This window comes from Erythrolamprus reginae, chromosome 3 (genome assembly GCF_031021105.1).
Source record: "Erythrolamprus reginae isolate rEryReg1 chromosome 3, rEryReg1.hap1, whole genome shotgun sequence".
NCBI lineage: Eukaryota > Metazoa > Chordata > Lepidosauria > Squamata > Dipsadidae > Erythrolamprus > Erythrolamprus reginae.
Window position 1 is genome coordinate 258,396,527 of NC_091952.1, and position 23,597 is coordinate 258,420,123.

At 49.2% G+C, this 23,597-nt stretch overlaps 1 protein-coding gene across 1 annotated transcript in view; it reads right to left on the reverse strand.

Annotated features, from left to right (window-relative positions):
* Window positions 1–7,803: 7,803 nt before the first annotated feature.
* The window catches only part of LOC139165276 (casein kinase II subunit alpha-like), a 27,865-nt gene continuing 12,071 nt past the window's right edge, over window positions 7,804–23,597 (reverse strand). Inside the window, exons 5-14 of the mRNA XM_070748435.1 lie at window positions 22,968–23,069; window positions 21,855–21,905; window positions 19,518–19,577; window positions 17,213–17,296; window positions 15,572–15,682; window positions 14,408–14,509; window positions 12,617–12,717; window positions 12,357–12,505; window positions 9,149–9,238; window positions 7,804–8,359 (exon numbers count right to left, since the gene is read on the reverse strand). Coding sequence (XP_070604536.1) covers window positions 8,244–8,359; window positions 9,149–9,238; window positions 12,357–12,505; window positions 12,617–12,717; window positions 14,408–14,509; window positions 15,572–15,682; window positions 17,213–17,296; window positions 19,518–19,577; window positions 21,855–21,905; window positions 22,968–23,069 — 966 coding nt within the window. The 3' untranslated portion in view covers window positions 7,804–8,243. The remainder of the gene's footprint in view (window positions 8,360–9,148; window positions 9,239–12,356; window positions 12,506–12,616; window positions 12,718–14,407; window positions 14,510–15,571; window positions 15,683–17,212; window positions 17,297–19,517; window positions 19,578–21,854; window positions 21,906–22,967; window positions 23,070–23,597) is intronic.

Genomic DNA, 23,597 nt, shown 5'->3' on the forward strand with positions numbered 1-23,597 from the left:
CAGCAAACACTAAAATCAACGTCAAAATTATGCATGGAATAGAATTATTTTGCTTAATTTTACAAGCAGACCAAAAGCAAACTCAAGGAAGCCAACTAAGCCAAATATATCCGACTGAGATTGCCCGGCAAAAAGCTAGGCCCAAAATTTTTAGAGCCCTTCCCAATAGTCAAAATAACAAACCTGGTAATTGTACAACTTGCGGTGTCCAGAATATTAGAGAAAATCCACCCAGTCTTCCACTGCAGCTTACTAAAACCAGTGACAAGATCTGAATTAAGGCCACAAACCCTACCACTGCCCGTTCCCTCTGCCCTTAAACCTAACGTGGACGCTAAGATTGAGAAGCACACCACCCAAGGGATACTGGAGCCCACGGATCACTCTAGGTGGGAGACCCCTATAGTGCCCCCCATGTGTTCCGTCTGTTGTGAGTGGTCCCCAACCAGCTCAGTTAGCCACAGATTCTGAGGAGGATGAACCGGGTCCATCTTGGTACCCTAGGCCAGTGGTTTTGCCAGCTGAGTCAGAGAGTGAGGGAGAATTCGAATCTGAGAAACCTGGGGAACTGCCAGAGACTGTAGAAACCCCAATGATGGTAATGTCTGACTCAGAGGAGGAGGGGGGCACATTAGGGATCAGGAGCCCCTGTTGGATGCCAGGATCAGAAGGTCACAAAGCAGACAGGAATATCTTTATGAGGAAAGTTCTAGAAGGTGAATATCTCTATGGAAGAAAGTCTAGATAGTGAATATCTCTAGGAAACAGTTGACCACAAACAGACAGAATATAAGTCAGGATTTATGTTTTCCAGGGCACCGGAGGGCCACACGAGGAACAACGAAATAAGGAAGAACTTCCTGATGGTCAGAGCGATCAACCAGTGGAACGGCCTGCCAACGGAGGTTGTGAACTCCCCAACTTTGGACATTTTCAAGAGGAGATTGGATGGACATTTGGCTGGGGTACTGTAGGATTTCCTGCTTAAGCAGGGGGTTGGACTTGATGACCTGCAAGGTCCCTTTCAATTCTAATAAATAAATAAATAAATAAATTTATGGATAAAGAGGTGCGGAGAATCAACATTTGTAATGGTGGAGGTCCTAGATCCGGAGTTTCAGAAATGCTTTGCTGGCAAACTAATGTTATCCTTGTTAAGTTCATCATGCAGAGATGCAGTTGTCTGAGGAACATCTGAAGATTGTGGATGTGTGTTTAAAAAAAACATTAGACCACTGAAGAATGTCTAAATTGGCTTCGACCAGAAATGCTGCCGACATGGAAGAAGAAACTAACCTTGTTTGTACAAATCATTTTTAAATATACATGTGTTTGATCTGAAATCTTTGTGAGTGGGTTCTCCTTTGTCCCAATTCGGTTAGGCCCAAAGCAGAACACCATCAACAAGGCCCTATAGTCTCACCCTTATCCTGTCGCTGTAGTACAACACTTACTCCACTCCTTAAGCCAGGGGTCAGTCTTCGCCAAACTGGACATGGCACAGGCCTTCCAACAACGCATAGTGGATGATGATTATTATTTTAGATTTGTATGCCGCCCCTCTCCGAAGACTCGGGGCGGCTTCGATGCCACCGCTGAGGCCTTAACCATGGTCACCTACTGGGGGGGGGGGCCTTCTGTTGTCACCACCTCCAGCTTGGCCTATTCCAAAATTCAACGGTGTGCTTGCTCTTCGGCCTGCCTGGCGTAATCTCTCATTTTGACGACATCCTCATTCCAGCCGTTTCAGACCAAGCGCTTTTACAATGTCCCTAGGGGGCACTTTTGCATCACAAAAGATACATAAAAATCAGTAAAATAAAGTTTTCGGAGAGGGGCGGCATATAAATCCAATAAATCTAATCTAATCTAATCTAAAGAATGTAAATATGTAAATATGAATGCTTTGAATAGGGATTTTGTGATTGCATGAAATAATACAAATATTACTGTAATTAATATGTATGTTATTATGGGATTTAATGAAATATCCGATGTAGCAATGAAGAAATACTGAATGTTTGCTGATATTGCTTTTTTTTGGTTGCTGTTTTTGTTTTGTGCTTGTTTATTATTATTTTTTCTTTTTGTTGTTATTTATTTGTCTGTTTCAAAATATATTTTAAAAACCAATATTTTTTTCCCAAAACAAAGTGTACTTTTGTGATTCCGTCAGGCAGCCCTCAAATTAAAAAGTGCCAGACAGGGGTATAGGGTGGACTCAGTGGGCACCCGCCCCACGCCAGCCAAGGTTTCTGCCATTAAACCAGCTCCTCCGCGCTCCTCCAGTGGGAACTGCAGGCCTTCTGTGGGCTGCTCAACATCTACAGCGCTTTCTTACCACACAAAGCCCCCTAGCAGAACCTTTACACAAACTCCTTGACACACAGGGACCCTGGCACTAGGGGCCTGAGCAGTGAAGGGCTGCAAAAAAATTTACTACCATACTGTAGGCGTGGCTTATTTTGTGGGTGTGGCTTGCTGGCCATGTGACCAGGTGAGAGTGGCTTGATGATCATGTGACCAGGGGGTGGCTTAAAGGTCATGTGACTTCTTTAAAGGTGGCCAACTTGACGTCACTCACATCAAGGGTTTGGGTGATGGTGCCTGGCCTCTCCTCGCCTCAAGGAGACACAATTTCCCTCTTTATTTACTATTATTCAACATCCACAATATACAATTTAATTCTATGTATATATGTGCCATATGTGTATATACATATTACAGAGGCACACAAAAATATACATTATCTATTATATAAACTGTATATGTACACACACGCCCAGCTCTTCTAAACTTATACACATTCAACCTCATTTACTGCGATAGGAAAAACAGACCCAGAGCCCAGAAGGGAAAAAAAGGAACAAAATCAACATTTTTCTACTGGTTTTGCATACCTGACTGTGCCCGTAGGAGCCCATCACTGCTTGCAGGTCAATAAATGCTTGACTGGTTATGTGAACCTGGCTTTTGTGTTCCAATGAGTGGGTCCCATCGGCTGGACAGTGGTGGGGCCTTCTCTGTGGTAGCTCCAGCTCTCTGGAACCAACTTCTCTCAGAGATCCACACGATTCCCACCCTCCTGGCCTTTGGAAAGGCTGTGAAAACATGGCTTTGCCGACAGGCTGATGAACCATACCATGTAGCCAGTGGTAGGCAGCAGCCGGTGCGCCCAGGTGTGTGGCTCTGGTAGGTTGGCGGCCATGCATGCGCGCAACCAGTGAGATTTGGGCTATTTTCGGCTTTTTTTGCTTTCACCCATGCATGGAAGCAAAGAAATAGGTGAAAATTGCCCAAATCTCGCATGCGCAAACGTCTTCACGGGAGCCGTTTTTGGGCAATTTTCACTGCTTTTTTGCTTCTGGGCATGCACAGAAAATTGCCAAAATCTTACATGTGGACGCCCATGTGCAAGAAATTTGGGCAATTTTCACCTTTTTCTTTGCTTCCGTGCATGCACAAAAGCAAAAAAAGGCATTTTTTTCATTTCATTTCATTTATTAGATTTTTATACCGCCCCACTCCGTAGAGTCTTGGCGGCTCACAGCAATAATAAAAACAATGTACCATAACAAATCTAATATTTAAAAATATCTAAAAAACCCTTATTTAAAAACAAGGCATACAAATTGCCCAAATCTCTCGCACACAAGAATGCTCACACAAGATTTTGGCTGCTATGCATACTCAGCAGCTGAATCTCATGCAAAATAGAAACAGAAGACCCTACGAGACCAGACTTTCAATCCTGGGCCTAGAAAGTTTAGAACTAAGACGCCTTAAACAAGATCTAAGTACTGTATTGCCCACAAGATCATATGCTGCAATGTCTTGCCTGTCGGCGACTACTTCAGCTTCAACCACAACACAAGAGCACACAACAGATTTAAACTTAATATTAAACGCTCCAAACCTGACTGTAAAAAATATGACTTCAGTAACCGAGTTGTCAAAGCGTGGAACTTAATACTGGACTCCATAGTGTCATCCCCAAACCCCCAACACTTTACCCTTAGATTATCTACGGTTGACCTATCCAGATTCCTAAGAGGTCAGTAAAGGGCGAGTACAAGTGCACTAAAGTCCCTTCCTTCCCCTGTCCTATTGCTCTCCTATATCTCCTATACCTTTCCTCTATTCCTATATCTCTTCTTCTATTCTTTCATTGATATGTTCTATTACTATACCTTCTTTTCTATTCTTTCTTAGATATATTTTACTATGAGTATCTCCTCTATAACCTTCATCATGTATTTTACTATGTGTATATAGATATATACCCACTAAAACCCTCATTGTGTATTGGACAAAATAAATAAATAAAAAGTGTGCACACCGTATGCGTGAGCACCAGCAGATAGCAGCACATCACCCCACAGAGCCCCGACTGAGTGGATGTTTTGTTAATAAGGGGTTTTAAAATGTTTTTATATTTTGCTGCTGTTGTATGCCACCCAGTGTCTGCAATGAGTTGGGCGGCTTATAAATCGCAAAAACAAATAACTCCCAGAATGCCGCTTGGCTGAAGAATTATGGGAATTGAAGTCCACAAGTCATCAAAGTTGCCAAGGTTGGAGACCCCCTGCCGTGAACCATCCCAGGCAGGAAGTGATGAGAATGGTTTTCAGTTATTGGGGGGGGGGGTTCCACCTTCTGCAGCCCTCCCTCCCCCCCTGCCCCTTCTCTTGTTTTGGGATCAATCTCTCAAGGTCTGCGTGGTTTTAACCATGATCCCCTTAAGTCAGTGGTGGGCTACCAAAATTTGTACTACCACACCGTGGGCGTGGCTCACGCATTTTGTTTCAACATCTTTCAGTGCAAATTGGGTGCTCTGGGGTGGAGCTCCAAATTTTGCTACCGGTACTGCGTTCCTGACCGTTCCCGTAATAATAAAATGATCACTGCCTTAAGTTGACTATGGAAGTCAGCCACGTTTTTGTTGAGCTGCAGAAACCATTGTAGGCTCCACTGATGGTAAGAGAACCACCACCTGTCCCCAGGTGGCAGGAAAACATGGCTGCGGGGGGGGGGGCAGCATTGGCCTCCCCCTCCTGCCACGGCTAGCCTCTTCTTGCCCTTTTTTGCGCCTTTTCCAGTTCCATGATCTCCTCAAGGATAGAATGGACCTGGAAAAGGTGCAAAAAAGGGCCACAAGACTGACCAAGGAAATGGAGCCCCTCCCTTATTTTTATTTATTTATTAATCAGATTTGTATGCCGGCCCTCTCCGTAGACTCGGGGCGGCTAACAGCAGTAATAATACAATGTAAACAAATCTAATATTTAAGTTAATTTAAAAAAAGAACCCCAATTTAAGAAACCAATCATACATACTGACATACCATGCATAAATTTTATAAGCCTAGGGGGAGGGAAAGTCTCAATTCCCCCATGCTTGACGACAGAGGTGGGTTTTAAGGAGCTTACGAAAGGCAAGGAGGGGGGGGGCAACTCTGATATCTGGGGGGAGTTGGTTCCAAAGGGTCGGGGCTGCCACAGAGAAGGCTCTTCCCCTGGGTCCCGCCAAACGACATTGTTTAGTTGACGAGACCTGGAGAAGGCCAACTCTGTGGGACCTAACCGGTCGCTGGGATTCGTGCGGTCCTGGAGATATTCTGGTCCGGTGCCATGAAGGGCTTTATAGGTCATAACCAACACTTTGAATTGTGACTGGAAACTGATCAGCAACCAATGCAAACTGCGGAGTGTTGGTGTAACATGGGCATATTTGGGGAAGCCCATGATAGCTCTCACAGCAAGGCCTTGGTCTCTTCAGCCTTGAAAGATGGCATTTAAGGGGTGACTTGATCGAAGGGTAAAAAAATCATGCACGGGACAGAAAAGGTGGAGAGAAAAATTATTCTATCATACAATACTAGGACAAGGGGCCCTCCCTAAAACTCAGAGTCCTAGGAGAGGGGCGGCATACAAACCCATTTAAATAAAAACAGAAAGCGAGAACAAATAAAGGGAAATATTTCTTCACCCAGAGGGTCCATGGTTGATGGGATTCACTTTCAGGTGGTCGTGACAGCTGTCAGCCTCAATAGCTTCAAGGCAGGATGAGACAGATTCATGGATACCAACTGTATTATAGGTGGTGATTGAAACGGATGTCCAAGTGCCGCCTCTGTGTTGGTTGAGGCAGGCAGGGGTCCCATTTGTTGGGGGGGGGGTGTCAAAGGAAAGGGAGGGTCTTGCCTTCTCTTTCGGCTCAAGATCCCCATGGACAATTGGGGGGGCACTGTGGGACACAGAATTCTGGACTTGATGGGCTTTGGTCCAATTCAGCATGGCTCTTCTTGGGTTCTTATCTCCCTCCCTTCCACCCACCCACAGGAACCTCTAGGCCTCCTAGCGGAAAGGAGGGCAAAAGGCCAGAAATTGTCTCTTCTGTTATGTCTTCATCCAGCCACACAAAAAGCCTGTGTCCATCTTGCTCTGCTACAAGAGAAATCCCCATACGTGCCCGCTTTCAGACTGGTGGACTTCAACTCCCAGAATCCCCCAGCCAGACTAGGGAATTCTGGAAGTTGAAGTCTACAGTGGAGGTGAAGCTTCTACGGCTGGCTGGGGAATTCTGGGAGTTGGAGTCCAGAGTGGTTGTGGAAGCTTCCAAGGCTCAGTAGGGAATTCTGGGAGTTGGGAACACTAGGAAAGTCTATTGTGGCCCACCTGCGTCCTGCGCAGCGGATTCTGAGGATCGAGAGACGGGTGTGGGTTGGTATTCAAGGCCAGCGCACTTGGCACCCGAGACCGATAGCGAGGAGGATGTGGAGTCAGAGACTGGAAGCCAACCAGAGCCTGTTGCACCTCCAGCAGTGTTCATGAGTGACTCAGGAAGAAGAGCCTCTTCTCGATGCAAGAGTGCACAGAAGTATTAGCAGACAGGAATAGCTGAGTAGGAAGAGGTCTATAGAATAGCTCTATGGAACAATTAGCCACGCCTTCTGGCTATATAAGGGCAAGTCTTGTGATGAGTGAGTGCGGAAGTCAACTGTGTAATGTGAGCGATGGATCGGAGTTGAATGTAGAACTAATGACTTCCAGAGGTGCTCTTGAGTGACTCGGGAGAAGAGCCTCTTCTGGATGCCAGAGTACGCAGGGGCGTCAGAAGGCATGCATGGTTGAACAGGAGGAATAGACCTCTAGAACACGTGGCCATGCCTTTTGGCTATTTAAGGGTGAGGCTTGTGACCAGCCAGTGCAGAAGTAAACTTGCGGATGTGAGTGAAGGCTGCTCGGATCTGGCTCTTGGATGATTTATGTGAATTACAAGTTAAGAAAGTGAAATCTTGGCTTCCTGCCAACCCAGAGTGAGTCATGTTAATTAGAGATTTGTGATCAAAGACAGACAATTTGGCAGTTTGGCTTTGTTTGGGGCTCTAATAAACAGCTGAGACCAAACAGATTTTCTTGATTTGCTGATATATTTTATACAGTTAAACCTTTCTGCCACTAAACTATTAGAATTAGAAACATAGAAGATTGACGGCAGAAAAAGACCTCCTGGTCCCTCTCGTCTGCCCTTATACTGTTTCCTAGGATGGATCAATGTTTATCCCAGGCATGTTTACATTCAGTTACTGTGGATTTACCAACCACGTCTGTTGGAAGTTTGTTCCATGCTTAAATCTTGTCAAATCCGTGTGCGTGGACATATTTCTTGGGGGAGAGGGGGGGGCTCATCGCTGGGACAGAACCAAGCCCACCAGTCTTAAAAGTGGCCAGGCCTGGAATGGAGCCCCCTACACTCTGGCCTCCCCTCCACCAGGAAGAAGCAGGGCCCGACACCTGCCCCTTTTAGGGACATAGAAAATAAATTTTATTCTCCGTTCAGGTGTCTACACTGTAGTTGCACCCCTAGCCACGACCCTCATGGGGAGGGGATGCAGCTGACGGGACTCGAGACAAACCACCCCAGAGGAGAAGGAGCCTCTGCCGGGAACCAGAGTCTGACTTTTGTGGCCCCACCGAGGAGACGAAAGAGCAGCAGCAGCAGCAGCAGCAGCCGGGACGTGGCTCCTCCACAGACTCAACAGAAACAAACAAACAAAAGAATTCGGGATCCAGACGCAGGGCCCTTCCGCCCCGCCTGGCCGTCCTCCTGCCCACCCTGGGCGTCGGTTAGCGCCATGCAGAGGCGGGCAGGTGGGGTGAGGAGGAAGAAGAGGAGGAGGAGGAGGAGGGCACGGCCGAGGCCTCGGTGGGTGCTCAAAGCCGGAGGAGGCTTCCTGGTGGTCAGGGCTGAGCTCCGGCGGCTGCGGGGACTGGCGAGCCCAGCGCATTCGGAGAGGCGATGACGGGGGAGGCGGCCAAGCTGCCCATCGGCTGGGAGGCTGACATGGAGGCGATTCCTGCAGGGGGAGAAAAGGCCAGTTTTTCCCTGAACGCCATCACTCTGCTAAACAAAAAATTCCCTCACCACTCTCAAACTATTTACTATTACTACTAGTTTTTTATCATCCTCCCTATCACCCATTTCCTCCCACTTATGACCGTATGACTGTCATTTGTTGCTTGTATAATTAAGATTTTTTATTAATATTGATTGTTTCTGATTGCTTATTTGACCCCTGTGATAATTATTGTTGTACCTACTAATTCTTGACAAATGCATCTTTTCTTTTATGGACACTGAGAGCATCTGCACCAAAGACAAATTCTATTCTATTCTATTCTATTCTAATCCAATCCATCAAAGGAAGGCCTGGAAAACGGAGGCAGGGAGGAATTGTGGAATGGCCGGTTCAGAGAAAAGAAGGACTTGGGGGACACACGGTGGCAGTGTTGAGGGGGTCCCCCTATTCTCCAAAGCCCCTGAAGGCAGGAGCAACGGGTGGAAACTCCTCAAGGAGAAAACCAGCCTGAACTAAGGAGGAATTTGCTGACAGTGAGGACGATTAAACCAGTGGAACGGCTTGCCACCAGGAGTTGTGGGCACTCCAACATTGTGGAAGTTCTCTGGAAGAGATTGGTCAGCCAACAGTCTCCTGCTAGAGCAGGGGGTTGGACTAGAAGACCTCCAAGGTCCCTTCCAGCTCTATTCTGATTAAGGAGAGAAGGGGTGAAGCTGAGATCTCATCCGTGTCCTCCCTGGATGACCACCCTCCTTCTCCTCACCAGCTACAGACCAGGTGCCTCACCTGCCAACATGCTGGAGGAGCTGACAGGTGTGTTAGATGAGGAGAGGACAGTCGAGGCAGCCAGCCTGGCCGGGTCCTTCACAATCAGATCTGTGGGGGGAGAGAGAGAGAAAGCAGAGGTGATGCAGGTGGATGGAGGGCTCCCTGAACATCTGCCCTGCTCTCAGCGCCCAGAAGGGGGCAGAAGTGTCCGTGCAGGGAAGAAGGGCAGGATGCACTGGAAGGGGCAGCATCGGTGTGTGTGTTAGTAGCAAGTGCATAACTGGTTGGGTTTGGCAATATATAAAACAAACCAACAAGGCCCCAACACACTGGAAGTTTTTAAGCGGGTGTTGGACAACCATCTGTCTGAAGTAGTGTAGGGTTTCCTGCCTAAGCAGCGGGTTGGACTAGAAGACCTCCAAGGTCCCTTCCAACTCTGTTGTAGTTGTTTTGTTATGCATGCTTAAATGTATTGAAACGCTATTGCTTTAAAGAGCTATGTTACGGATGGCCACAAGAGGGAGCCAGAAATGTGATTCTCTCTCTCTGCTATTTCTATTATGTTCTCTGTGGCTGCTGTAGTAAGAACTGTGTGTTCAAATGCTGGTTTATGTGTTTTTAAGATGAACAAGTAAGACTTATAGTTTTATGTGTGTACTGACTGAATTAACTGTGTATGACTAGGACTGTTCTTGACTGAGATATTTGCCAAAGTAAATAATGATTTATACCCTTAATGCAGCGTTTTTCAACCTTTTTCTTCAGAACCCTTTGGTGCCATCAGATTTCTGGCAGAACCTGTATCACGTTACTGTTTATGTCCCTTCAAGGTGAACCCCCAATTTTTTTGGATCTAAAAATGTTCGTAGGTGAGTTGGACTATTGGAAACCATTCTGACTTCAAAAAAGTCAACACTCTGCTATAGTACATTTCATGCCTGCAATTTTTTCCTCGCACACTTCAGAAAACTAGTCCACTAATTGTTAATTATGCGGTTTGCACATCACTGATCATGCTAGCTACCATTAATCAACAGTTCTACAAGTCTTGCAGGACTATGGCGAGTACGGAAAAATGTGCAGTGTGAACATTGTGCTTGGTGCCTTCTGCACAGCGGCTGTGTTCTTGGCTGAATTTTGGATGGACAGATGCGAATTTCTTCTCGTTTCTTGTGTTTGATGTTGCTTATGGTCGAAAATCCAAACTCGCACATGTATGAGGTGGAAAAAAGCAAGAGAAGTTGCAAAGCTTCCTCAGCAATTGCAGGGGGCTCGTTTTCAACCAACAACCAACATATATCAGCCAGACAAGCTACTCTAGAAGACCAGCTCTCGTTGCTCAAAGCGTTTTCAAACTCCTTCAGGTTTTCACTGGAACAGAACACCAAAAGTCCCTCTCTCAGCTCGTATAAACGAGATAGCACTTCTCCACGAGACAGCCACAGCACGTCTGTATGTTGGAGGAGCGTGATGTGGTCCTCTTCCATGCTCTGACGAAGTCTGGCAAACAAGCCACATTTAAGAGGTCTCATCTTTATGTAATTAACTATTTTCACCACCTTGTCCCGCACTGATTTTAAATCTTCTCCCACTTCTCCGTGTATGAAGCAGTGGGTGGCAACGATATCGGGATTCGCACCAGAGACACAAAACCTTTGACATTTCCCGTCATTGCAGGAGCAACATCTGTACTAATGCTGACGCATGTCAAGTCACCAGACTGCAAATATGCGCTGATAACGTCATATACATCTTGTCCTCTCACTGTTTCCGACAAGCCTTTACAACAGAAGACGCCCTCAACAATGGCACCATTGTCAACAAAACACACAAACCGCAGCAGCTGTGTTTTACCACTGACATCAGTGCTGTCATCCACCTGAAGTGTGAACAATCCGTGATTCTTAATCTTTGCCAGGACATTTCTTTCAATGTCAGTTGACATGTCTGCCATACGCCTGCGCATCGCATTGTCCGACAGTGGAATCTTATTGATTTCAGATACGGCGCTTTGTCCAAACATAATTTTAACCATCTCTTGGCACGCTGGTAAAATGACGGTTTCAGCGACAGTACGTGACATTTTCCTTTTCTTAGCTACAATCTCTGCAACAACACAGCTTGCTCCTTGAGCTTTCTTGTTAATCTTGGTTTTTTTCTCGAATGTTGCTGCTTGTTAGCCATGGCACTTTTTAACAGAGCCACCAGCCTATGGCCCCCACAATCCGGGTCCTCATTTGACCCACTTCGGAAGGATGGAAGGCTGAGTCAACCTGGAGCCGGTGGTGAGATTTGAACCGCTGACCTACAGACCTACAGTCAGCTTCAGTGGCCTGCAGTACAGCACTCTACCTGCTGCGCCACCCCGGCTCATCATTGTTCCCCACAAACAATGCAAAGAGGTGATGGACAGTCTGGGTCTCCTGTCCAAGTGAATCCCACAGCTAAACCATTGTGACTGTACTGACGAATCTTACGACGAGAACCGGCAGCCTCCGTTTTCTGCACTTTCTGTCGGCTCTGTGGATTCGGGTGCAACCTCAGGCGACTGCTCAGTAACGTCAGATTCATCCAACTTTCGTTTTGCAATCAATCGATCCAGGTTAGCAGTAAAAATACATTTAGATTTAAACTATATTGAAAGTTAATGCGTATGACACCGTACGGTCTAACAACGGAAATAGCATGAAGGCAAATAACTGCATAGTTCGCATGGTGCAGGTACCCAGGTTAGGCGGGATAAGGTCCTGGTTGGTTTGGCCCTAATTCTTTTTTTTTTTAAAGGCACAGAACCCCTGACTGTCCCTTGGGGAACCCTTGGGTTTCGCAGAACCCTGGTTGAAAAACACTGACGTAATGTATCTGGATTGTGCTACTAAACTATTGCTAGTATGTCCGGGACATCAGGTGAGTATCTGCTGGGCCTCCACGTTTCCTCTGTGTATGTGTTGTGAGCCGCCCCGAGTCTACGGAGAGGGGTGGCATACAAATCTAATAAATAAATAAATAAATAAATAAATGTGTGTCTTTGACCACTCAGAGATGCCTCCTTAACAGGGGGCAGGAGAGAGAAGGCTGGACAGAGGAGGCTCCCCTCCCCCCAAGAAGCCTCTACAGGAGGGGGCAATCAGCCAACACAGCTCCGCCTGCAGCCCACCCACTCCCCCCATCCCCGGTCCCAAGGCCTTGAGTTACGCAAGGGGACCCGGCCGAGGCTACTACCCACAGAAGTAGGGGTGCTCCATGGCCTCGCGGGCCGTCAGCCGCGTCTGGTGGTCGTAGCGCAGGAGTTTGTCCAGGAAGTCCAGGGCCTCGGTGCTCACCAAGTGCTGGTTCTCGCTGTGGACGAAGCGCTCCCACCGCTTGCGGGAATGCCTGGCCCGGAGGGAAAGGGGGAGGGGAGAGATTCTCACAGCCGCTCTTCACACGCGCCCCGTGGCCCACACCGAAGGGAGCGGTGCTTGGGAGGGGTCCCCGCTCACCCACCTGCCCAGGATGTCGTTGAAGCGGGGGTCCAGTTCCACGTTGTACTTGTCGATATAGTCGTAGAGGTCCTCAGTGCCCAAGACCTTGGCAATCCGCACCAGCTGGGGAAGGAGCGGAAGGTGTGTGTGTCACTCGGTGCTTTCCCACCAAAAGGCCACTGGACTTCCTTGCTTTTAATTCCCCTTGGAAACATTTTCCCTTCTGATCCAAGAAGCTCCGGAACCTCCACGGAAACTGAAGCAGCTTCTTGGACGAGATGCAGGGGGGTTTATATAAAAAAGTCAGCACTGTCAGCACGACATACCTGACCGGTTGGGTTTGTCAATATATGAACTAACCAGCAATGTATGTTTGGAGGAATTAGTCTAATGTTACTTTAAGGGCTCCAGCTGCAATTAGCCATAAAAGGGAGACAGATGTGTTGCTCTCTTCTATGTTGTATTGTATTGTTGGTTGTTGGTGGCTATTCTGGTTAATCTTGCTAATGCTCGTTATTGCTGGGCGCTAAGATATTGCTGTGTGTTTAATATTGCTATGCGCTAAGGTATTGGTCTATGTATTATACTGTATTATGGTATTATACAGTACAGTGGTACCTCAAGATACGAACCCCTCGTCTTACGAACAACTCGTGATACGAACCCGGGGTTCAGAAAAATTTTGCCTCTTCTTACAAACTTTTTTCGAGTTACGAACCGGCGTTCGGAGACTGCTGGGAAGCCGCGCGGCTGTTTTAAAAGGTGACAGCCAGGCGGCGGGGCTTCCCAGAAGCCTCCCAAACACCGGTTCGTAACTCAAACAAAGTTCGTAAGAAGAGGCAAAATTTTTCTGAACCCTGGGTTCGGTTCGGGAGGTTGCTGGGAAGCCCCCCAGGCCGGCTGCGACCTTTTAAAACAGCCGCGCGGCTTCCCAGCTGTCTCCCGAAGCCGAACGCGGAACTTCGGCTTTGGCGTTCGGCTTCAGGAGACAGCTGGGAAGCGGCGCAGCTGTTTTAAAAGGTCGCAGCCGGCCTGGGGGGCTTCCCAGGACCCCCCCGAACCCGGGATTGGGGGGGTGCTGGGAAGCCCCCCAGGCCGGCTGTCACCTTTTAAAACAGCCGCGCGGCTTCCCAGCAGTCGCCGAAAGCCGGTTTTTTGTGGGGGGGTTTTTGGTTGCACGGATTAATTGACTTTCCATTGTTTCCTATGGGAAACAATGTTCCGTCTTACGAACCTTTCGTCTTACGAACCTCCTCCTTGCACCAATTAAGTTCGTATCCTGAGGTATGACTGTATGTGTGTAATATTAATGGTTAGCTGCTGTATGTTTAGAACTGTATATGGTTTTCTTGATTTGGATATGTATGTAGCTGACTGTTTACTGATTAATCCATTGTCTACATTGTCAATAATATTTATACTTTTCCTGATTAGTCTGTTTCATTGGCTGAACCACCACCATTGCCACATGCAGTCTACCCTGTTTCAAGTTCCGTATTCTAACATTGGGTGTAAGCCCAGGGTGGAATCCTAACAAGCACAAAGGTCCAATTGCCCCCCAGGAAAAAGCCCCTTTGGGTCAACCGAAGCCTGGAGGATGGAGCATCTCCGTTCCTGTGCATGGGGAGGACCCCCAACCCCTGGGGGGCTCTCGTTCAAGGCCAACTCCAACTCTGGGTCCTGTGTGTGAGGCTGGGAAGGCAGGAGGGGGTGGGAACCCAGGGGCCCCCAAACAACCAAGGCAAGAGGGGGGGAGAGAGAGAGGGCCCCCAGGGACGAGACCGGACTGCAGCTCTGGCCAAGGGGAGCTCACCTGGTCGTAGTTGTCGTGCCCGTGGAAGAAAGGCTCCTTACGGAAGACCATACTGGCCAACATGCAGCCCAGGCTCCACATGTCCAGGCTGTAGTCATACATCTGTAGGAGAGAGAGGCGGGCGAGGGGGCCATGGGGCAGCAGCAGGACAGGCACAGACCCAAAGGCCTCCCCCTCAACGGCAGCCCCGGGCAGAGGACAAAGGACACACACACACACCTGGTCCCCCCCTCACCCTGGCTGGATTCTTGGAGGCCCAACCTTTACTCTCACCCTCCTCCCTCCCTCTCTTCCTCCCTTAGCAATAGCAATAGTACTTCTATAGGGCATCAACAGAGGGATACAATATAGGACTAGGGAGGCACTAATACCACTCTACAATGCCCTAGTCAGACCACACCTAGAGTATGGCACTCAGTTTTGGGCTCCACACTACAAAAAGGACATTGACACTCTAGAGAAAGTGCAGAAGGGAGCAACCAGGATGATAAAGGGACTGGAGACTAAACCATACGAGGGAAGGTTGCAGGAATTGGGCCTGGATGGTCTAGTGAAGAGGAGGTCCAGGGGGGACATGAGAGCAGTCTTCCAATACTTGAGGGGCTGCCACAGGGAGGAGGGGGTCACACTGTGTTTCCAAAGCACCTGAGGGCCAGACAAGGGGCAACGGATGGAAGCTGACCAAGGGGAGATTCAACCTGGAAATAAGGAGGGACTTCCTGACGGTGAGAGCGATCCACCAGTGGAATGGCCTGACTGCGGAGGTGGTGAACGCCCCCAACACTGGAGACCTTCAAGAAGAGATTGGGCTGCTGTTTGACTGGGGTGAGGTAGGGTCTCCTGAAACAGCAGGAGGTTGGACTAGAAGACGTAAAGGGCCCCTTCCAACACTAACTGTAAATAAAAATAAAACTAGGAAGAGCAGAGGATTTGTCCCTCTTTTATTATTATTATTATTATTATTATTATTATTATTATTATTATTATTATTATTATTATTTATTATTTAGATTTGTATGCCGCCCCTCTCCGCAATGTTATTACTATTACTATTACTATTATTATTATTATTTATTAGATTTGTACGCTGCCCTTCTCCGAAAACTATCCCACTGCTTGGGAAAAGACGAAAGTTTGGCCCCCGTTCAGGGTTTGCCGGCTTACCTGGTAATCCACCAAAAGCTCCGGTCCCTTGAAGTACCGGGACGCCACCCTGACGTTGTACTCCTGTCCCGGGTGGTAGAATTCTGCCAGTCCCCAGTCGATCAGGCGCAGCTGCAGCAGGTGACAGAATTGGGAGGGAGGGATATAAAAGACATGGTATCATTGGCTGAACCAAAAAAAACCCCCTTAAAATTATAAAATAGATAAAACACAAATCTCAAACTTAAAATGACTGATAATCAGTAACTCCACACAACTTGGAAGAAGAATGAATGGATATATATATATACACGCAAGTAATCTTACAGGTCCTACAGCCCATAATTTGGAAAGAACAGATAAACCGTTGTTAAAAGCCAACTTCTTTCCGTTTAAAGCTAAGAAAGATCTAATGATTTAACAGTTGAATGCTAAAATGGAAGTATATAAGTGTTTAAGATAACTTTATGATGTTATAAGTAGGCTGTAAACTATAATAGTCAACGGGATGATTGACGTTCATGTTAATTGTTTCGTACTTGAGCTTTGACATAGTTTTGTCCATACTGAATTTTTTATGTGTGTATTTTTTGTAATGTGTTTGTCTTTTTATTTATTGATTGATTTATATGCAGCCCCAAATCTTCTGAGAAGGACAGCATATCAATCAATCAAACAAACAAACGAATACTTAATAAAGATTTTTTTTTAAAGAATTGGAAGGGAGGGGTTGAAGAATAAATAAGTAAATTTATTTATTTATTAGATTTCTATGCTGCCCTTCTCTGCAGACTCATTCCTTTCCAAAGCGCACCCCCCCCCCGCGCTCTCTCTCTCTCTCACACACACACACAGAGATCACTGCAGACCAGGGGTCTCCAACCTTTGGGAACTTTTAAGACTGGTGGACGTCAACTCCCAGAATTCCCCAGGCAGCATTGGCTGGGAAAGCCTGGGAGTTGAAGTCTGCCAGACTTAAAAGTTCCCAAAAGTTGGGGGCCCCTGCTGTAGACCACCCACCCACAGGAGGATTGGGCAGCCAGAAGATGCACAAACAGGCCAAGGGATGAAGCTGTCAAGGCCACAGAGTCCCAGCAGTTGACAGTCAGCCTCTGGCCCCCAACCTGGAGCCGGTGGTGGGATTTGAACTTCCTTCCTTCCTTCCCTCTCTCCCTCCTTCCTTCCTTCCTTCCTTCCTTCTTTCTTTCTATAGAATTTAGACCTATCTACCACTTCTTAGTGCTTTTCCAGCCCTCTAAGCAGCTAAGGGACTCAGCCTCTTGCCCCCAACCATCTGGGTCCTCATTTGACCCACCTGGGAAGGAGGGAAGGCTGAGTCAACCTGGAGCCAGTGGGGAGATTTGAACCGCTGAACCACAGCTGGCAGTGAGCTGAAGGAGTCTGCAGTGCTAACCACTGCGACATGCCGGCTTTCTTCCTCCCTCCCTTCCTCTCCTTCTCTGCGTCACCCCCTGGCTCTATGCAACCTTTGGGACAGCCAGGACTTGGAGGATGGAGACCCCCCATAGCCAAGGGCAGAGAGCTGTTCAAGGCCGGCGCCTCCTGGTCTGCCCCACACACCCGGGGCCTGCTGGCCTTCCGAGCGAGCTCTGTGCCCCCATTGGAACCCCCCCCCCCCGTCCTCGGAGCGGCTGGGCTCACCTTCCGGTGCTCGTGGTCGATCATCACGTTGTGTGGCTTGACGTCGCGGTGCATGACCCCCATGCTGTGGCAGTAATCCAGAGCCTGCGAGGGGGTAGAGGAGAGCGGGTGGAGGAGACCCTGCCAGGACCCCCCCTCCCCTTCAGGGCAACCCGGGGCCTGCAGCCTTGAGGCCCCCCAGGCGGTTCAGAGCGTTGTGGGGCCCCACCCCACCCTGCAAAGCGTTTGGATGGCTGCAGGAAGGGCCAGGTGGGGGTGACATCTTCCAGGGAGCACAAGCAAGGTTGCAACTAAAGCTGCCCAAGGGAGACTGGCATTTGTGTATTTGTGTGTGTCTGTGGGTTTATTTATTTCTTTGTTTATTATTTAATTTACAGTGATCCCCCGATCATTGCGAGGGTTCCGTTCCAGGACCCCCCGCAATGAGCGGGTTTTCGCGAAGTAGCGCTGCGGAAGTAAAAACACCATCTGCGCATGTGCAGATGGTGTTTTTACTTTCGCCGCAGCAGCGAGGCTTCTCCGCTGTCTCCTGGCGAGCTTCCCCGCTTTAGGAGTCAGCGGAGAAGCGGCGCACCTGTTTTAAAACGATCGGAGCCGGCCTGGTGCGCCGCTTCTCCGCTGACTCCTAAAGCGGGGAAGTTCGCCAGGAGACAGCTGCGAAGCGGCGCGGGTGTTTTAAAACGTCGCAGCCGGCTGCAACGTTTTAAAACACCCGTGCCGCTTCGCAGCTGTCTCCTGAAGCCGAACACGGAAGTTAGTGTTCGGCTTCAGGAGACAGCTGCGAAGCGGCGCACGTGTTTTAAAACGTCGCAGACGGCCTGGGGGGCTTGGGGGCAAGTCCCCGAGCCCCCCAGGCCGGCTGCGACGTTTTAAAACACCCGGGTTGGGTGCTCGGGGGTTGCTGGAAAGCCCCCCCAGGCCGGCTCCGATCGTTTTAAAACAGGCGCGCGGCTTCTCCGCTGACTCCTGGCGAACTTCCCGGGCGAAGGGCGAAGGGCGGGCGAGCGGCGAACGGCGGGCGAACGGCGGGTGGCCGGGCGAAGGGCGAAGGGCGGGTGGCCGGGCGAACGGCGGGCGAGCGGGTGCTGGGGGGGGCTTCGCCCTCCCGCCAGCAAGAGGGGGAAGACCCAGGGAAGCCGCCCAGCAGCTGATCTGCCCGGCGCCATCTACGCATGCGTGCCCATAGAAAAAAGGGCGCGCATGCGCAGATGGTGTTTTGACTTCCGGGTTGAAAAATCGCAAATTAGCCTGTTCGCAATGGTCGGGAACGCAATAACCGGGGGATCACTGTATTACCGTATTTTTCAGAGTATAAGATGCACCTTTTTCCTCCCTAAAAGAGGCTGATAATTTGGGTGCGTCTCATACCCTGAATGTAAGCCCCCCCCCAAAACCCTAACTAGCTGCTAACGATAATCCCGGGTTTTACCTGCAGGCTCTTTCCCTGTTACTCTCTGCCAAGAAGAATGTTTCCCAAGCCCTGAGTCTTTGCAGGGTTTTTCCCATTGCTCTATTTGCTCTGAGTAAGTTTCTTTCCAGCCCTAATCAGGTGCTGACGATGTTCCCAGCTCTTACTGGCTTGCAAGCTCTTTCACTGTTACTCTCTCAGAATAAGGTTTTTTTAAAGCCCTTAACCAGGGGATAAAATAATGTGCTGAAGCTGACCAGACTAAGGACGCTGGTCAGATGTAAACCTGGTAGGCAGATTCTTTTCCCTGTTTTCCTCCCCCAAACTAAGGTGCATCTCAGACTCCGAAAAATGCTCCTGAGCCTCCAGGGGAGGAGTGGGGGGACCCTGGCCCTTTTATGACTTGTGGACTTCAACTCCCAGAATCCCTGAGCTGACGCCCATGAGCCGCACAAGGACCAGGGCCCCGCACCCGCTTACCCAAGCATGTTGGTGACCGGGCTTAGCTTCTGCCTATGTGCTGCCGTGTCCCTTTGTCCCAGCTCACAAACACAGCTCACGTGGTGTAAACAGGCCAAGCTGGCTTATAAAGTTGGCAGCTACCAACGCCTCCCACTGTGGCAGCTCTGCCAAGCCCGTTCCAGATCTGCTGCCCCTTAGCCGGCACTGCCAAGGGCTGGACATGAGGCGTTAGGGGGGTGGGGGTGTTGGCTCTCCACAGCTGAGCTCCCGGTCTCTTTGTGGCTGCAGGACCAGGCAGAGGAAACGCCACGGGGCAAACTCGCCCTTCTTGGCCATTCCCCAAAGAGAAAGCTGTCGCTCCCAGGTTGAAAAGGTAAACTCCCTCCCCCCTCCCCTCTCTCTCACCCCAGAGTCGGCCCCCTGCCTAATTCTTACCTTCAAGATTTCGTACATGTAGAATCGAATGTCAAAATCCGAAAGTGTCTGATACAATTGCTGCAGGGCAGAAGAGAACGGCAGTTAGAAAAACCTCCCCTGGGCTCAGGAGGTTCTATTTCAAAGCCCCTTATTTCTTTCATTCATTCATTTATTCTGGCCTGCACTGGCTGCCGATTGGTTTCCGGTCACAATTCAAAGTGTTGGCATTGACCTTTAAAGCCCTACATGGCATTGGGCCAGAATACATCCGGAACCGCCTTCTACTGCACGAATCCCAGCGGCCGATAAGGTCCCACAGAGTTGGCCTTCTCCGGATCCCATCGACCAAACAATGTTGTTTGGCGGGCCCCGGGGAAGAGCCTTCTCTGTGGCGACCCCGGCCCTCTGGAATCAACTCCCCCCAGAGATTAGAACGGCCCCCACCCTCCTTGTCTTTTGCAAATTACTCAAGACCCACCTATATCGCCAGGCATGGGGGAACTGAGACACCTCCCTAGGCTTTTATATTTTATGATTGGTATGTATTGTATGGTTTTAAACTGTTGGGCTTTTAGATATGTTTTATTTTAATATTAAATTTGTCTCACTGCTATATTGTGTCTGTATTACTGTTGTGAGCCACCCCGAGTCTTTGGAGAGGGGCAGCATACAAATCTAATAAATAATAAAATAATAAATAATTCATTCATTCATTCATTCATTCATTCATCCATCCATCCATCCATCCGACTTCTAGGCCGCCTTCTCCTGAGACTCAGGGCAGCTTACAACATAATAATACAGAACAATAGGACAAATTGAAGTTAATTAAAACAGCTAAAAACACCTTAAAACATTAAATATCATCAATTCATTCACATACAACTCAATCAAAGAGTGAAAAGAGGCTGGAGCAGAGTGACCAAGCTCAACAGCCCCAAGCCGGCCGGCATAAGTCTGTTTTTCAGCTTTTCCAGAAGGCCGGAAGAGTGGGGACCATGTGAATCTCCGGGGGGGGGGGGGGTTGATTCCAGAGGGCAGGGGCTGCCACAGAGAAGGCTCCTCCCCTAGGGCCCTCCAGCCAGTATTGTCTGGCTGGCGGGACCTGGAGAAGGCCGACTCTGTGGGCCCTGACCGGCCGCTGGGATACAGGAGACGGTCCCGTAGACAGCCAAGAGCCACCAAGTACAAAAACGGTGCCACAAGATCTCCGCCCCCCACCCGATCCTCTGTGATGATTTCAGGACCGTTTCTAAGAGGTTTTAGGGGTCAAAGGCCAAGCATTTTGCCCCTGCAGAGCTTCTAGCCTGCAGGGCTCTCCCCCACTGGCCCTGCTCTCATCCCGCTGTGGGGCAGAAACCATAGACTCCAAGGGATGGAAGGTACTTTTGAGTCTGCAAATCCTCAAGAGGAAATCGCTGAGAAGCCCCCTTGGCTTTACTGGGGCGTTTATTATCCATTTATTATTCATTCCTTTGACTTCTCTGCCACCCAATCCCATGGGACTCAGAGCGGCTGACAACACTATGAAAATACAATAGTGGAAAAAGTCAAAGGTTAAATACTAAAAACAATTTTAAAGACCCCATTATAAAACCCGCTGAGCAATCTAATCAAAACAGACATGCATGCCAATCAATCATAATTCAGCCATGACAGATGATAGTATTCAAGCCCCCAACCTGCCAGCAAATCCAGGTCTTCACAGCCTTTTGGAAGGACAGAAGGGTGGGAGCAGTATGGATATCAGGGGGGAGGACTTGGTTCCATAGAGCCGGGGCAACCACAGAGAAGGCCCTCCCCTGCAGTTCCACCAACCTGCATTGCTTAGTTGACAGGACCCAGAGAAGGCTGACCCTGTGCAATGGTCTCTGGGAGGTATGGGGCAGGAGACGGTCCCGTAAATAATCTGGTCCTAAGCCATGTAGGGCTTCATAGGTGATAGTCAAACTCAGAATCTGCAAAGGACGTTGTGCCTTTCTGCTAATGGCACCGATTCTTGCCCGCTGGCCTCCTGCCCAGAGCTGCCTCCTCTCTTTGGGTGGGGGGTACCACTCCTCCCCCTGCTCTGCTCTCCCACCACCACCACTGCCCAGCCCTGAGACTCAAGGTGGGGACACCGGAGGAGGAAAAGGGAGGTTTTGGGAGTGGGATCTGACCCAGCTCAAGGACTCCTGCGGCCTTTCCCCCCAGTTCAGGAAACAAGGACGCAGCAGAACCGGCTCCAAGCCGCCTGGACAATCTTCTCAGAGGTCTGGACTTCAACATAGCCAGATGGGGAATCCTGGGAGTGGCAAGTCCTGCCCCATTGCCCGAGACCCAATGAGAAACCCACTCCAGTCATCGTTTCCTTACCTTAAAATCTGTGTTGTTGACGTGTTCAAAGACCAGGGCGGGGGTCCGAGACTGCAGCGCCAGACGGTCCGAAGGCAGAAGGAAAAGAGCCGATGGGAGGGGGGAGGGAAAAAAGGCAAAATGAGATTTAACAGGGGCTCCCTTCTGCCTTCCTTCCGCTTTTCTTCACTTGGGTCATTGTGGTTTTTGTTGTGGGGCACCGCAAGCAAAGGGGAGATGGGCGGGAAGCCCTGGACCACCATTCGGGGCCTTGGAGACAGTGCTGGGGGACCCCATTAGGGGGAGGGGGAGAAATTGCATTGTATCTATTTATTTTGCCCTGTTTGTGTTGTGTATATTGGAGTTGGTGACCCTTTAAGAGCTGCAGGCCACAAAATAAAGTTATAGTAAAGTTATGGTAAAGTCCAGTGGCCGTGGAGTCCTCAACTTACAACAGTTGATTCAGTGACCACCTGAAATTACAATGTCCCTGGCAAAAGTAAGCTACGACTCATTTTCACACCCATGACTCTTGCAGGATACTCCATGATCCAAATCCAGACCCTTGGCAAGAGACTCGTCCTTGTGACAGTGGTCATGTCCCAGAGTTGGAGGTCAACCTTTGGACACGCAAAGCCAATGGGGAAGCAAGCGAACAGACAGAGAGAGAGAGCAGGCAGCTCTTGCCTAGTTAAATACTCTTCACACCGTTGCTCGGTTGCTGCAGGCTCAAGGGCCTCTGGATGACTCCGCATTCTCACCTGAGTCCCACTTTCTGCATTATGACCTTACCTAGGGATCTTTCATTTCCGACACGTGCCCCATTGGTTCACCATCCCTGGACTAGGAGATCCCCAAGGTCCCTTCCGGCTCTGTTACTCTATTCTACGTTCCAGGTTTAGGGAGGATTGCACCACGACACGGCCTCCCCCTTGCCAGCAGTCGGGCACTAGAAAGCCACGCCTCCCAATGGGTTTGGGGGGAGGTTTTTGGGGGGTGGGGGGTGTACTCTGGACCCAGGCACCCCCCGGCAGAAGTAGCCCTGCTCCTGGCAGAACCGTCCCTTCCTTCCGTTCCCAGCTGCTGGTGCTCAGCCTCTGCGGTGGGTGTGTCAGGAGAAGCCCCCCCCCTTACCACGGGGTCCTTGACGATGTCTAGGAGGTTGATGATGTTGGGGCCCCCACGGAGGTTTTCCAGGATCTTAATTTCACGCTTGATTTTCTTCTTTTTTACTGGCTGAGGGGAAGGAAAGACACAGCTGAGGTCAATGCTGCACTTTGGGGTTTTATTATTATTATTATTATTATTATTATTATTATTATTATTTATTGGATTTGTATGCCGCCCCTCTCCGCAGACTCGGGGCGGCTAACAACAATGATAAAAAAAACAGCATGTAACAATCCAATAATAAAACAACTAAAAACCCTTATTATAAAAACCAAACATAGACACAAACCTACCATGCATAACCTGTAATGGCCCAGGGGAAGGAATATCCTAACTCCCCCATGCCTGGCGACAAAGGTGGGTCTTGAGTAATTTGCAAAAGACAAGGAGGGTGGGGGCAATTCTAATCTCTGGGGGGGAGTTGATTCCAGAGGGCCGGGGCCACCACAGAGAAGGCTCTTCCCCTGGGGCCCGCCAAACAACATTGTTTGGTCAACGGGACCCGGAGAAGGCCAACCCTGTGGGACCTTTTCGGTCGCTGGGATTCATGCGGTAGCAGGCGGTTCCGGATGTATTCTGGCCCAATGCCATGTA